Here is a 14,430-nt window from a genome sequence, read left to right as displayed (position 1 = left end):
TAGAGCTCAACTGCAACTGTCCTCTGAAAGGCCACTTGGATGCTGAGCTAAGCTCACAGCTATGTTGTTCTGACACGTCTGCTTAGACTACAGCTAACCAGATAGCAGAGTTCAAAAAACTTGTAAGTGGGAACCTGGAAAAAGAAAAAGGAAGACAAAAACAGAATCATGACAAAGGAAGAAGAGATCGTGTCTGGGTCCGTACTCACACTTACTCCAAAGCTGATAAATCCTTTTCGTCCAAACTCGCACCATGGTGGAAAGGTCCATATTGGGTCACCAGCAAAATCTGTCGTCTAAACTTTGAGGTGGTCCTGGAAGACACTGGAGAAGACCCATGTGTTTTTTAATGTGGGCCCAACTCAAGCCATGATATCCCACAGCTGAGGAGACAGACAGAGAAGGGTATTGCTGGATCCTTGAAATCTTTGAAGAGAAAAACAACAAGGAAGATTTCCTTGGATCCCCTGCTTCAGGTATGGGGGAGGAAAGTATCATTAAAAAAAGAACAAAAATATATTGAAAAAGAAAAAAAAAGCCTTCCTAAGTTCAGTCTTCTCTCGGGGGAAGGAGTGTGACACCCTGGATTACATCACCAGATTTCACCACTTGTATAGACCCCCAGAAACATCCATCTACTCATTGATTTGTTCATGGTTCATGCCTCAGTTCAAGCTTATAGTAGGCCTATTATCTGTCATTCAGTTTTGAGGAGAGGAGAAGAGCAGCATAATGGGAGAGCAGCAGAAAGCGTCGGTTGGAGAAAACACTCAACTATGCAATTAAACTACAGTGAGGTTGTTAAGTCCCTTGCCACCATTTATTCGTCTGCCACTGTTGATTCATCCAACGTAACTCTAACCCTATCCACAATAACTTATGTTCTCCCAGATTGCTCCATATCCACTCTGCTTGGCTGTTTCTCAGACATCAGTCATTAACCCACAATACATTGGCAAAAAAACCCAGACAGTATCTTGATTGGACAGTACTGACTTATTGACTAACTCCATGAGTACTACAAAAACAATATTATTACTTGAAGGTTTTTTGTTTGTTGAAGTAAACATTGTTTATATTCAGACTGAACTGAACTTAATTTCCTTCTGTGAAGGTGTGAAAGAAAACCTGAGTGGAATTTTGAGTTGGGTTATTTTTTGTGGACTGTGGAGGTTTGCGAAAGTCTTTAAATTACAATGTAAAAAGGCTCGCCTTGGAAAAAGCCTGATCCCTGCAGCCATTGCTGCCTTAAACAGCAGGCCACGCTGAGAGCACACGTTTTTTACTCACCTGTCCTGTGTTACTGTGTGGTGTGATGTGCTGTGGTGATGGGATGCTGTTGCCTAAGTGTGTTGCACTGCTGTTGTGTATATATGTATTGTATTGCTGTTGTGTATATATGTACAGTGTTCTGAAAAGGAATTTCCCCCTAGGGGACAATAAATCTAAATCTAATTCTAAATCTAATCTAATCTATCTAAATGTATGAATATTTTGTTTTGTACAAAGATTTTGTGTTTGTGTTGCTCTTATTTTGTGGTAAATGGTCATTTGATGTGCAGGACTTAAATATTGATGAGTGTGCATCCCTTGTGAGCAGGCCCAGACTGTACATCGGGAGAACCGGGAGATTTCCCGAAGCGCCGGCCTGTCACTGGCCTGGTGGCCTGCGCGTGTTTTTTTTTTTTTTTTTTTTTTAGACAGGTCGCCGGCCAGGCCAATCAGCTTTTTTTTTTTTTTTTTAAGTCAGAGAGACAGGCCAGGCCAATCAGAGGCCACCAACCTGTGAAGAGATCAAGACGTGATTGTGATTGGTAAAAGAAAGGTGGTAAGTGCTTGAGTTATGCGTGTCATCTGCTTAACTCAACCATCTCACAAATGAATGGAAGTTTTGGTACTGACTTATGGCTGGTTGATTCATTACCATCTGGGTTGGGTTTCACAAAAATAGTTTTTAAGATTCTTTTTTGGCATTTCTGCTTTATTTGACAGTCATATTTGAGAGAGACAGGGAGAGCAAGGGAGAGAGAGGGGATAACATGCAGCAAATTGCCTGAAGTCAGATTCAAACCCAGGATGTTGCAATCAGGACTCAGCCCTAACAAGAATGGTACCCGCTCTTATCCACTGAGCTACCAAAACACCCCCTACAACAGCGGATTTAAAGGCATCTGAGTAGATGCCTGTTTAAGAGGCTATAGAGACTCTAGAGGCTGTCCCCACCTGGTATTAACAACTGTCCTGAGAAATCTGAATACACACCTGACATTAACATGTGTCTGGTATCATTTAAGAGAGAGAGAGAGAGAGAGAGAGAGAGAGAGAGAGAGCATAAAATTAAATTCCCACTTTGCTAGTCTTCTATTTGAAAAATAAAAATAAAATCACATTTAACAGGCAGCAGGTATTTAACAAAAGGAGATAACCTTGGGCACCCCTGCCTCATTTTAGCGTGGCTGTCAATCACTGAAGATGCATTGTACATCTGTTAGAGGCTCCACCCAATCACGGATCAGATTATTTAATTATTCCAGCGGGTCTGAGAGAGTTCCTGCTTAGGAGGACAAATCGACCTGTAATATTTCTGTGGTATTCCTGTACTCACTGCAATGTAATATTTCTGTAGTATTCCTGTAGTAATTTTTGCATCTAGGTTTAGAGAATGTGTTTAATCATGTCGGGGCACAAAATTGAACAACTGCCACCTCCTCTGAATTTTATATGGAAGAAAAACCCTTCATAATGTCAGTACATATTTTAGAGACCTCCCAAATTTCTTGCATCATGTCTTTAGGGGAGCTGATGTCTTATGAAGGAGAGTTTTTATTCATTAACCAGCTGCTTTATAGCCGCCCTGTTCTTGAGTTTGCATTTGATCCATCAACTGACAGTGTAGCTGCGCTGGGCACAGTCAGCTCAGATATTTTTTCCATTGGAAAATTTTACCATTTTCAGAGGCTCAAAAGTAATTGGACTCTTGACTAAAAAGCAGTTTCTCGGCCGGGTGTGACCTTTTCCCTCATTATTCCATGACAAGTCAAGAAAACAAAAGGTCTGGAGTGTTTCCAAGTGTTTGCATTTGCATTTGGTAGCTGTTTATCAGAACCCTCAACATGCGAGCCAAAGAGGTGTCCTTGCAGGTGAAAGAGGCCATCATTAGGCTCAAAAAGAAAAAAACAAAAACAATGACAACAACAATAACAACAACAACAACAAAAAAAAACATCTGTCAGACAGATAGCAACAACTTTAAGAGGAGCCAAATCAACAGTTTGGTATATCCTGAAAAAGAAGGAATGCACTGGTAAGCTCAGCAACACCAAAAGACCTGGAAGACCACAGAGGACATCTGAAGTGGATGACCAGAGAGTTCTTTCCCTGGTGAAGAGAAACCCATTCACAACGTCAAGGGAAGTCAGAAGGAGGCAAACCACTGGTGTCACTCAAGAACAGGAAGGCCAGATTACACTTTGCAAAAAACATCTAAAACAGCCTGCCCAGTTCTGGACCAAGGTTCTTTGGACAGATAAAATGAAGATGATCTTGTACCAGAATGATGGGAAGAGAAAAGTGTGGAGAATGAAAGGAACAGCTCAGGACCCAAAGCAGAGCACATCATCTGTCCAGCATGGTGGAGGCAGTGTTATGGCATGGGCATGTATGGCTGCCAATGGAGCTGAACAGAGCATTTTAAGGGAGGAAACTCCCTTAAAATGCTTTGGTGATGTCCATGGGTTCCAGATTTAAGGCAGTCATAGACTGGAAAGGATTTCCCTCCAAACATTGAATATAATCCTTATAATTATAATTATGTATGTTATATATAGTTTGTCTGGTTATTTTTGAGCCTGTGAAAATGATGTGACAATGTATAAAACTGACCGTAATTCCTAAAAGGTTAATGCCATATTTTTGTTCAACCTGTAAATTAAAGTTGAAAGTCTGAACTTCAGTCACTTCTTGATTACTCCATTTCAAAAATTATGAATATTGTGTCACTGTCCAAATACTTATGGACCAAACTGTAAGTGTCCCAGACAACCCAGTCCACCTCCGACTGCATCCTGAGATCCGATCACTCAGGATGCATCGAGAATACATTGCTGCCGTTTATACCTGTACTTAGAGGTGTCAGCTTGTACCCAGATATCTCTGTATAGAGGTATGGACCTGGTGGGAAGCCCATAATCTTCAGGACATGACTGACACACTGTTGAAAACCTGCTTAAAAAAAAATTCTGTAGGTTCAGGGTCAATACAAGATGGGGAGGAGTTACACTCAGTTACACTGTTTTTTTTTTTTTGTTTTTTTTTTTTTGGGTTATGTGTTTTTACATTAGCAATAATACTAGCTCTAATGTAAGTTATTTGTTACTGAAGAACAATGGGAGTTCCTCACATATTGTTGCAAAGAACTGCGGTTGGGTTCAGCCAGTGTTGTGCTGCTGGTCAATAGTGGATGAGTGACTAATAATGGAACAGTGTGTGTTGATGGTAATGAGCCATTCATTTTAAAAGAAAGTTACAGAGGCCTCCTTGAATAAACTAGTGTGGAGCATGTCAAGAGAGCATGTGGATATTTCTAATTTAATTATCAGTTCAAACAGCAATTCTAAAGAGATGTGGTCAAGGCGGAAAAGTGAGGCTATGAGTTGTTAATAACGGCCACCTTAGAAAGTGGAGTAATCTGTGATAATGGAAACTTTGTTGTCAGAAGAATTCTAGAAACTCATCGCACTTCCCTTGAGAAGGTTCAGGACTATTAAGTGTGGCATTTATTTTACATCTGATAATATTTAAAAGGACTCTAGGGTTTTTATAATTGGTTTTGATATTTCTGGAGAAGTGCAAGGCTCTCACATTTTTTAACCTCTCTATTAAAACTCTTCATTAAATCTTTCCTGAGTACTGAGATGAACAGTACATTTAGTGGTTTTCCAGAGGCACTCTGCCTTATTAGGGGCTGGGCAACCTAAGCTGCCAGGTCCCTCTTGTATTCTTGTGTCTTCTTCTTCTTCTTCTTCTTCTTCTTCTTCTTCTTCTTCTTCTTCTTCTTCTTCTTCTTCTTCTTCTTCTTTCTTTCTTTCTTTCTTTCTTCCGAGGAAGTCCTACTTCCCATACACAAAAAATCACCAAATTTTGCACAAAGGTCCAGTCCCATGCCAGATTACCTCAGATGTAAACACAAGCCAATAGTCCTGATGGTGGTGCTACAGCAAGCCTCTAAATTTCAAAACTTTGAAAATTTATAATAAATCAACCATATCATCCATCAACCATCTGGAGCAACAAGGTACACATGCAAGACTACTTTTTGTTGACTTTTCATCAGCCTTTATAATACAATGCAACCTCACTTGTTAGCAGGAAAACTCATATTTGATTTTAACCTAGATCATCAACTCATTAGATGGATTATTAATTTTCTAACCAACAGAACACAGACAGTAGTTGTTAACGGTCAGAGATCCAAACAAATTCTTACTTCCACTGGCTCACCACAAGGTTGCGTTCTTTCCCCCTGCTTTTTACTTTGTACATGGACGACTGTCGGAGCAATTACAAAAATCATCATATTGTAAAATTTGCTGAAGACAGTGTCATCCTGTCTCTTCTCAGACAGTCTGATCAGTCACATGGACCTATTTTATATGAATTCTTAGACTAGTGTGATAGGTCTTTTCTGTATCTTTTTTTTTTGACAACAGAAAATACAGCACAAAAAGACACTATACAGTAAGCAAACATTTGTACAGAACAATGCAAAATCACAAGGACAAACAACAAACAGACAACTACACCATGCAATAACATATCACAAAACAAAAGCAACAGCAAAAACAGTACATACATATTATTATTATTTCTCCTTTAAAAAAAAAAAAACAAGAATAATGATAAGCCTATTGTTCATTTTTGGCCTTATTCATAGACCTACATATTACAAGAGAGACAGAATCTGGCCCAATGGCTTCCTATGAACACCTTCCAGGCCTTGCAAAATGGTTGCAGCCTGTTCCATTGCTGCCAGGTCTAAGAAATCTCTTATCCAGTTATCTATGTTGAAACAATTTGGTTTCCTGACCTTCCAATTCATGAGTATTAGTCGTTTTACTGATAGAAATGCGAGTCCAAATAGGTATTGCTCTTTGGAGAGCTGTAATCCTTCAATCTTGCTTCCTAGTAAACAAGTTTTTGGGGACAGTTGGAAATCAATGCTAAAGAAAGAGCTTAAATAATCCTTAACTTGTTTTCAGTGTTTTCATCTCTGGACAGTGCCATAGCTGGTGCATTAGAGTGCCTCTCAATCCGCATCCATGGCAGCACATGTCTGAGACACTGTGATCCATTCGCTTCATTTTAGATGGTGTAATATATGTTCTGAAGAGAATGTTCATTTGGATAACTTTATATCTTACGCATTTGGAAAGGTGATTTGAGCGATTCAAGACCCCGTTCCATTGGTCCAGTGTGAGAGGTGTACCTAGGTCATTCTCCCATTGAGTTTTTGTAGATGGACTGCATTCTGCAAAAGTATAATGTACAAGTTTATAAAGTTTGGAGACTGTACCCTTGCCAGAGGCTGCGTTTTTTTCCATCATCTGGCTGAGTGCCGCTTGAACGACAACTTGATCCTAAATACCTCCAAAGCAAAGGAGGTCATCGTGGACTTTAGAAGGCCCAGGAGGACTCCTCAGGCCCCACTCCTTATAAATGGGGAAGAGGTGGAGAGAGTGGATTCCATAAAATTCCTAGGAATTCACATAACCAAAGACCTGACGTGGACACTGAACACCTCCACCCTGGTGAAGACGGCTCAGCAGAGGCTCTTCTTCCTTTGGAAACTCAAGCAGCCTGGTTTACCCCCACAACTTCTCATTAACTTCTATAGAAGTACAATTGAGAGCATCCTCTGCCAGACCTGTGCTGTCTGGTATGCAAGCTGCACTGAAGAAAACAGGAGGGACCTGTCCCGGATGGTTAAGACTACTCAGAGGATTGTGAGAGCTGCATTTCCTGACCTTGCCTCTGTATATTCCGACTGCCTGTAGAGGAAAGCAAGAGCAATCAGCTCTGATAAAAACCACCCAGGGCAGCACCTATTTGTTCCCCTACCATCTGGTAAAAGGTACCGTACTCTAAGATGCCGCACCACCAGGCTGAGGAGCAGCTTCTTTACCAGAGCTGTTGCCTCCACCCCCCGTGTTGTGTTGACATGCTTTTAATTGCTGCTGAGAGAGTGTCAAACTGAATTTCGTTTTGTAACCACAATGACAATAAACTTCCTTATGTCCTTATGTCCAATAACAGCAAAAATGAGGAGTCTCGAGCTAATGGAGGCTGCTTCAATTAGAGGCATACTATCATTCTGATTTAGCCAAGATTCAGTGTTCATAAAATTGTTGTTTGTAGAAATAAAACCATTACATTGACAAGAGATCTGACGTTCAGAAGACCTAACTTAAAAAAGTTAGGGGAGAGCATCAAGTACATAAAGGCTTGACAGGAAATAGTGATAAATTAGTGAGATGAGCTGTGCATTCATCACTACGCTGCCTGTGCCACTCTGACCTATTACTCCACAGAAGTTAAATGGAGTAGAACAGTCATGCAGCTGTTTGCCATGGTCAATTGGCTTGCACAGAATAAAATGGTGATTGCAGGGAAATGATATGGTAACAGCACAGATCCCTCTCTTCAAAGAAAACAGAGGAACCCAGCACATCTCTGGAATCATCCTCAATTTAGTCTTACACCAAACACCAGCTACAGTACTCTTGCTGCTAGGTGACCACAACTCAAGTCCTCAGTGTCATCTGCATCATTCCTCCAGGCCGTTGCTTCCTATCATACCTACCGGTCCATAGTCCATCTCAGCACAAACACATGGCTTTGAATGAAGCATGTAAAATGAAATCTGTGGCACCCATTCCTCTTCTCCTGGAACAGCTTTTCCTCTATGATTTCCATGTAACCAAGGCTGAAGACATTCAGTTAGTCAAAGATGAGCCTTATTCCTTCAGATTTGGCTGCTACTATGGAGGAATTTTCACTCCTTCCTCCTTCCTCTGTCATCTACAAAATATACCCCAGTCTGGCATATATATATTGTCAACAAAGGGCAATTATATTGTTTAGACATTATGCAGTTCATGTCGAAGCTCAGCCTGGTTTCGGCCCAACAGCAATTTATCATTTGAGCCACCAACATCCCACGCTATAAAAATTAAATCACGGAAATCACTGTCTTGCTCGTCTTTTGTTTTGTTTTTTATAAACTGCCGGCTTGTAAAACGCTTTGTGACTGTAACTGTGACTAAGAGCTCTAAATAAACTTGAACTTTAAGATCCCAGAAATTCAGACAGTTGGCACCAGCTTCCAACCATCATTGTAACACACTCCCACCATTTTTAACCACAATCTTGAGCTCACCCTGCAACTCCATCATATAGCTGTCGCTTCACAAGAAGCTATCCTTACAGTGGTAACTCTCCTGGAATGCTCTCTTCATACTTTACAGAATTGCTTCAAAGATTTCTTGTCACATGTATATTCCCTTCCCTCAATGTCCTGACCATCTTCAGCTTCATCATGCACAGCCATTCTATTCTTAAAGGAATAGTACAATGTTTTGGGTGAAATGCCGTTTTCCCAATTTACCCAGACTGAGACAAGATGTTAGATACCATTTTCACATCCAGTGGCTCGGTTCCTCTGGGTAGCATATCATGTTAGCTTCGTATAATGACTTGAAGTTTATGGGAGTCTCAAAGTGAAAAAATAAACCTTATAGCCATTCTGAATTATTTACACAATGTAAAGGGTAAAGAGAGGAGACAACATGCAGAGTCTGGGCCAGACTCAAACCCAGGCCACTGCAGCGTAGCCTGAAAATTATATCAATCAATCAATCAAATTTTATTTATATAGCACCTTTCAAACAAATGCATGATATTCAAGGTGCTTTACATCTTGATTGACAAATAAGCATAAAATAAGAAGTGAAAGGACAAGGAGACCGATGCACGCTGATAAAATATGGTATGTGATGTATGTGGTGAGCCGCCAGGAGATCTCGCCCTGATTAGCCCTTCAACTGAGAAATTGCACTTGAATTGGGCAAAACCAGATATGTATGAATTGTAAGAACTTTTTAAAATGAATAATCTGTGATTCACATGCTACATGCTGGGAAATTTCATCTAAGTAGGGGTTTGGTTTACCTGTCAGAAGTACTAACTCAACTGGGGACTCTCGGGGTACACACAGATCTAGCTTCAGGGATAGATCCCCTCCTCATACATAGCCTACTACATTGCCTGACCTTATAATCTTACTCATTTTACACCAACAGCATTCAACCTGACTTCTTCTTTTCCATACTGTAATACTTAGGTTGAATCACATCCTTAGCTTGCCTTACTGAGACAACTCCAGATAAATGTTTGCCCACGACCTAAAACTCAATAATAGCTTTTTTCCCTGTTAAATCCTACCTGCTACAAGACCTCTTTATTACTATTGACAAGACAACAATGACCACACTACTAAGAGCCTTTGTGTGACTCTATACCATCAAGTAAGACCACCAGTGCAGCCACAGCCTGCAGTTTTGTGCCTTAAAACCTCTCTCCAACAACTCTGCCTAGCTCATTGTTCCAATCTTTATCTTCTCTTGTCTGGACTACTGCAACTCCTTCTGGCTGGTCTCCTAGAATATTCTCTGCACCTTCCAAAACTCATCCAGAACACTGCAACTTGCTGAGTCTTCAACCTCCTGAAATTCTACCACTACACTTCCACTTGCTGCTTATTAATGCTGATATCAAATTCAAACCATGGCATACAAGCCTGCAAAGGTATCTATACCCCCATACCTCCAGATCTTGATGCAGCCCTACACCCATCCCTCTAGACAATAGTCTGGTCCCACACCCATATCCTTTCAAGTTCTGGTCCACTCTTACACTGACATACCTTCAGGCCACAGTCCTGCCACTGGACTGTTAGCTCCCTAACAGTCTAGTTCCTTGATGTCATTGTGTGTATATTTCACACTGAAAGTATAAGAAAACCTACAAAATACTATGCATACACTTTCTGTTGAGTTTCTTGCATGCCAGAACACATTTGCTTACTAACTGGTGTAACTACCTACTTTGTTTCTATATCACTACATAACACCTCCCCACAATGTTGTATGTTGATTTACACACCTGGTAGGCAATGCTGTTGTGTAGTGATACAGCACAAAAGTATTTCCACTAGTTAGTGGAACTATTTTAGTTAGTGGTTAGTAAGCAGCTAGCTGCTGCTTACTAACCAGTGAGGGCCAATGACTCATATTGCTCTCTATATAACTCTTTTTTTTCTTGCACTTCACTTCTATATGACACTTCTATGGTCATAGGAATAATGTAAGCTTAGGCCATACAGACCTTTACCATTGCACCCTTTACCTGGCATGTATGTTTTTGTTTGTTTGTTTTTACATTTTTGAGTATCTGGGAAATGAATCCTTAAGGTCTATGCGTAAAATGTAGGACTATGCAATCCAGAGTTCTGGTAAGTCACACATGGACCTGATCTGAGGTCACTCTGATCTGCACTTTTTTTATTTTCAACTACCATTGACCAGTCATCTAAAGACAACTGTGAAAGAAACATTGAAATTACTTTAAATTACCTGTTTGCAGTACAAAAGTAAAAAAGTGAAAGGAATAATATAAAATATTCAAAAATTATATGATATGATAAATAATGAAAAATAATTAGTGTATGAAAATATATTTTTAAAAACTATTAAAAATTATAATATGTTCACAATATATACAGTATATACATACTATACAAATATAAAATTAGTTTAAAAATTAAATTTATGTAACACTTAAATGCATATATGCGCTTCAACGAGAATCTATGGATTCTATGGATGGATCAAAGCAGGATATCTATATCTATATCTATGTATGTATGTATGTACTATCTATCTGTGTGTGTGTGTGTGTGTGTGTGTGTGTTTAAGAAATGAACGGAATTTCATTTAGCTGTCACAGGGGAAATACACAGGCCTAGGTGAAAGCACTGTGCACTTTTCCTTTCGCAAAAATCAAATTGATTTGCTCTTCAGTTTACATGTGTGGGATGTAGACCATGAGGGGACACCAGTTGAGAACCACAGGGATATGGTATTGCCCCTAAGCACACCCAACAACGTCTCTCTCTCTCTCTCTGTCTCTGTCTCTCTGTCTCTGTCTCTCTCTTTCTCTCTCTCACACACACACGCACACACGCACACACACACACACACACACACACACACACACACACACACACACACACACACACACACACACACCTCACCTGCTCAGGCCCCTGGAAACAGATGCGGCAAAGTGGTGTGCGGACGCCGCTGTCGCTGCAGCTGTTAAGGGACATCCTCTCGTCCAGTTTCTCCTTAGAGCAGTCCTCCGAAGAGCTGTAATCCAGGGAACCAGCCTGACCTCCACCAGCTACTGACCAGTCCTCCACTGCCTTCGGCTGCAAAGGCGCCTCTGAGCCGCGGGCTTGAGCCTGCCGGATGGTCTCTTGGGGCGGTGGTGGTTGTCGGAATGCCGCCTGGTTAATTCTGTGGAAGTCTTGAGTAGCAGGGCTGCCACTAATCGCATGGCTTTCTGCGTGTAGTCCGCTCATGAGGCTGGCATAGAGCACTGGCCTGAATGTTGAGAAAACCTTCAGGTTGCCGCTGGACACAAAGCAGCAGCAGTATAAGCGGCAGCAGCGGCCTTCGGGCTTCCCCCAGCCGCCTACCAGCATCGGCGGGTGGGCCACCAATCCCATAAAGCACCGTAACGTTAGAGCCAGTACGACAACCAACAACATGTGGCAGTATAGTTAAAGGATAGGTTCAAGCCTAAAACAGATAGGCCGCAAACGCTATGTATATATAGCCTATATATTATATATTTTTTCTTTCTTAGGGAGAGAGAGAGAGAGAGAGAGAGAGAGAGAGAGAGAGAGAGAGAGATCTTACTGTTATTTGGACATCAGGAATCCTCTTCCGCTGACGGGGAGCAAAATCACCTTATGTTGATTATTCCCCAAATGTTTATTTTCGACACCGCACGCATTCTGTCTGGTATCTTACCTGTCAATCAACTAATCCAGCTGATAACCCATTAAACTCCAACGACTAAGACGGCCTGATTCTCGCAGACTACATCATAATTGCCTCCATTAAATGTTCAGGGAGAAAGAGCGTCTTTGCTTGTAACATCTTTACATCCACAACGCCCCTGTGTAGCATCCATGCAGCCCTCTCCATTGTTTACTGCGGCTCATTGTAGTAGCTCTGATCCATTCATATCCACTATCCAGATCTGCTTCCATATGTGCGATTACTGTTGCCATATCCATGATGGTCCTGGGGTCATGTAGCCCTATGGCCAAAGCCAGTCGATGCTAATAAATAATAAAATAAATAAATAAATAAATAAATAAATCAACAAACAAACACTTGATGTTCTCGAGAAACCGTCTTCTTGTTGTTTTCCGACAAGCCGTACACTCTCCCGAGGCTTTCAGTATTGAAATCCCGTTGTCCTTTAATCAATATATTTGTCTCCAAGGTTTCCTGGTTTCATTCCTCGACTGTTGGCCCAGAAAATTTGCTAACAGAGCTGTGTCCGCGGTGTGAAGCGTACCGGCAGCTCTCTCACCGAGCCCGGTATCCCCTCTGTCTCTTGCCAGCAGTCTTTAACCCAAATCTTCATCTTCTTCTGCCCGCACAGCCCTCACATCTACGTCGAACTCATTGTTGTCCCTTTATTATCATTAATGTTATTGTTGTTGTTATTAGACCTATTATTATTTAGATTAAACGCAGCCCGGCGAGTTCAGCACTAGTACTCCCGGACAGCTCCCAGGCGCGGTCACGGCTCACATCAACCGGGGGCGCGCAGAACTCACTTCGGCGCGGACAGCCCGCAGACAGCCAATCAGAATATAGTTTCAGTTTCTTTTTTCCACAATTAATGGTAGTTACTGCTCCAGCATGTTGTGGTTAGAAATAGGCAGACTGACACACATTTCAGCTCTGTCTGTCTGGATATAAGGAGCACCATCACACCAGCACAGGCAGCAGCCTCTCAGTCTGATAAACTATTCATGCCTTCCTATGTATATTTCTGTATTCTGTGAAGCCTTGAACCCACTGAACCTCACCAGCTTAGACAGCCAGGGCTCTGTGGCCAGCTGGTTATAAATAGTCTCTCCTCTCCTCTCCTCTCCTCTCCTCTCCTCTCTATTTAGTCAGATGCTCAGAGAACCAGCCAGTCAGTTTTCCTAGACCAGTCAGCCAATTAGTCATCATTCCATTCATAAACCAGTTAGGTCAACCGATCTTTTTTTTTTTCCACTGTATTTCTCAATTGCTAAAGCACTAAACCCTATTGTCTGAATCATAAACCATAAGCACTTTTCACCTGATTAGACACAACTTGCAAACACATTCTCACTCACTAAAACACATTTTGCGGTATGATGCACTTGTGTTGCATAATGGTAAGCACAGGTGGCAAAACTTAAACACAATTAAAGCACAGGTGTCACAGCTTAAACACAGCGACTAAAAATTGATTACACTTGTGGCTAATGATGTGAGGAAACCAAACCAGTTCAGACAGCACTAGTTATTGAAGGTTGTACATTAAATAGAAGCAATCCGAGAGGCAGAGGGGGAGTGCGTATAAGAGGTGGTCGAGGAGGAAGAGGGGAACGAAATCGAGTAAGAACAGTAATTTCTGATGAAATCCGTGCTACTGTGATAGACCATGCCCTTGTCCATGAAATGACAATGAGGGAAGCTGGACAAAGAGTACAACCCAACATCAGCAGATTCCCTGTGTCCACCATAATCCGGAGATTCAGAGCAGAGAACAGGTAACTGCATTTTTTGTCATTAAGTAAATGTTTACTGTATGACTCGAGACATAAAGAGATGTTTCAGTACATCACTCTGCCAATATAGTATTGTACTGTAAAGGAGGCTTGAGGGAAAGTCTATCAGGTTTTGTAGGCCTAGTGCTGCATGTTCTATTTTTGTAGAATTGCAAGACTGCCACATGAGGGTGGGAGGACACTTATGTTCTCCCCACACCAAGAGACCCTCATTGTTGACGTGGTCCGTCAGAACAATACAGCAGAAAGTCATTGAAGACCATATAAATTTTGAAGGCATCAACAGTGTCAGCCTTTCTACCATTGATCGTGTCCTCAAAATGCAACAGAATGCGCATGAAGCAATTGTACAGAGTGCTCTTTGAGTGCAACTCAGAAAAGGTCAAGGAGCAAAGATTCCAGTACATACAGGTACATACAGACACATTCACTGTTGATTACTGTAAGTAGTTCAAGTGACATGATGT

The 14,430-nt window shown here is 41.3% G+C and overlaps 1 protein-coding gene across 1 annotated transcript in view; it reads right to left on the bottom strand.

The window, feature by feature from the left end:
- Positions 1 to 11,845, bottom strand: part of LOC115372858 (E3 ubiquitin-protein ligase MARCH4-like) — a 32,263-nt gene extending 20,418 nt beyond the window's left edge. Inside the window, exon 1 of the mRNA XM_030071019.1 lies at positions 11,369 to 11,845. Coding sequence (XP_029926879.1) covers positions 11,369 to 11,845 — 477 coding nt within the window. The remainder of the gene's footprint in view (positions 1 to 11,368) is intronic.
- Between the last annotated feature and the right edge of the window lie 2,585 nt (positions 11,846 to 14,430).

This window comes from Myripristis murdjan, chromosome 15 (assembly GCF_902150065.1).
Source record: "Myripristis murdjan chromosome 15, fMyrMur1.1, whole genome shotgun sequence".
Lineage (NCBI taxonomy): Eukaryota > Metazoa > Chordata > Actinopteri > Holocentriformes > Holocentridae > Myripristis > Myripristis murdjan.
The sequence above is the reverse complement of the archived record's forward strand: the minus strand, read 5'-3'. Positions and strand labels throughout refer to the sequence as shown.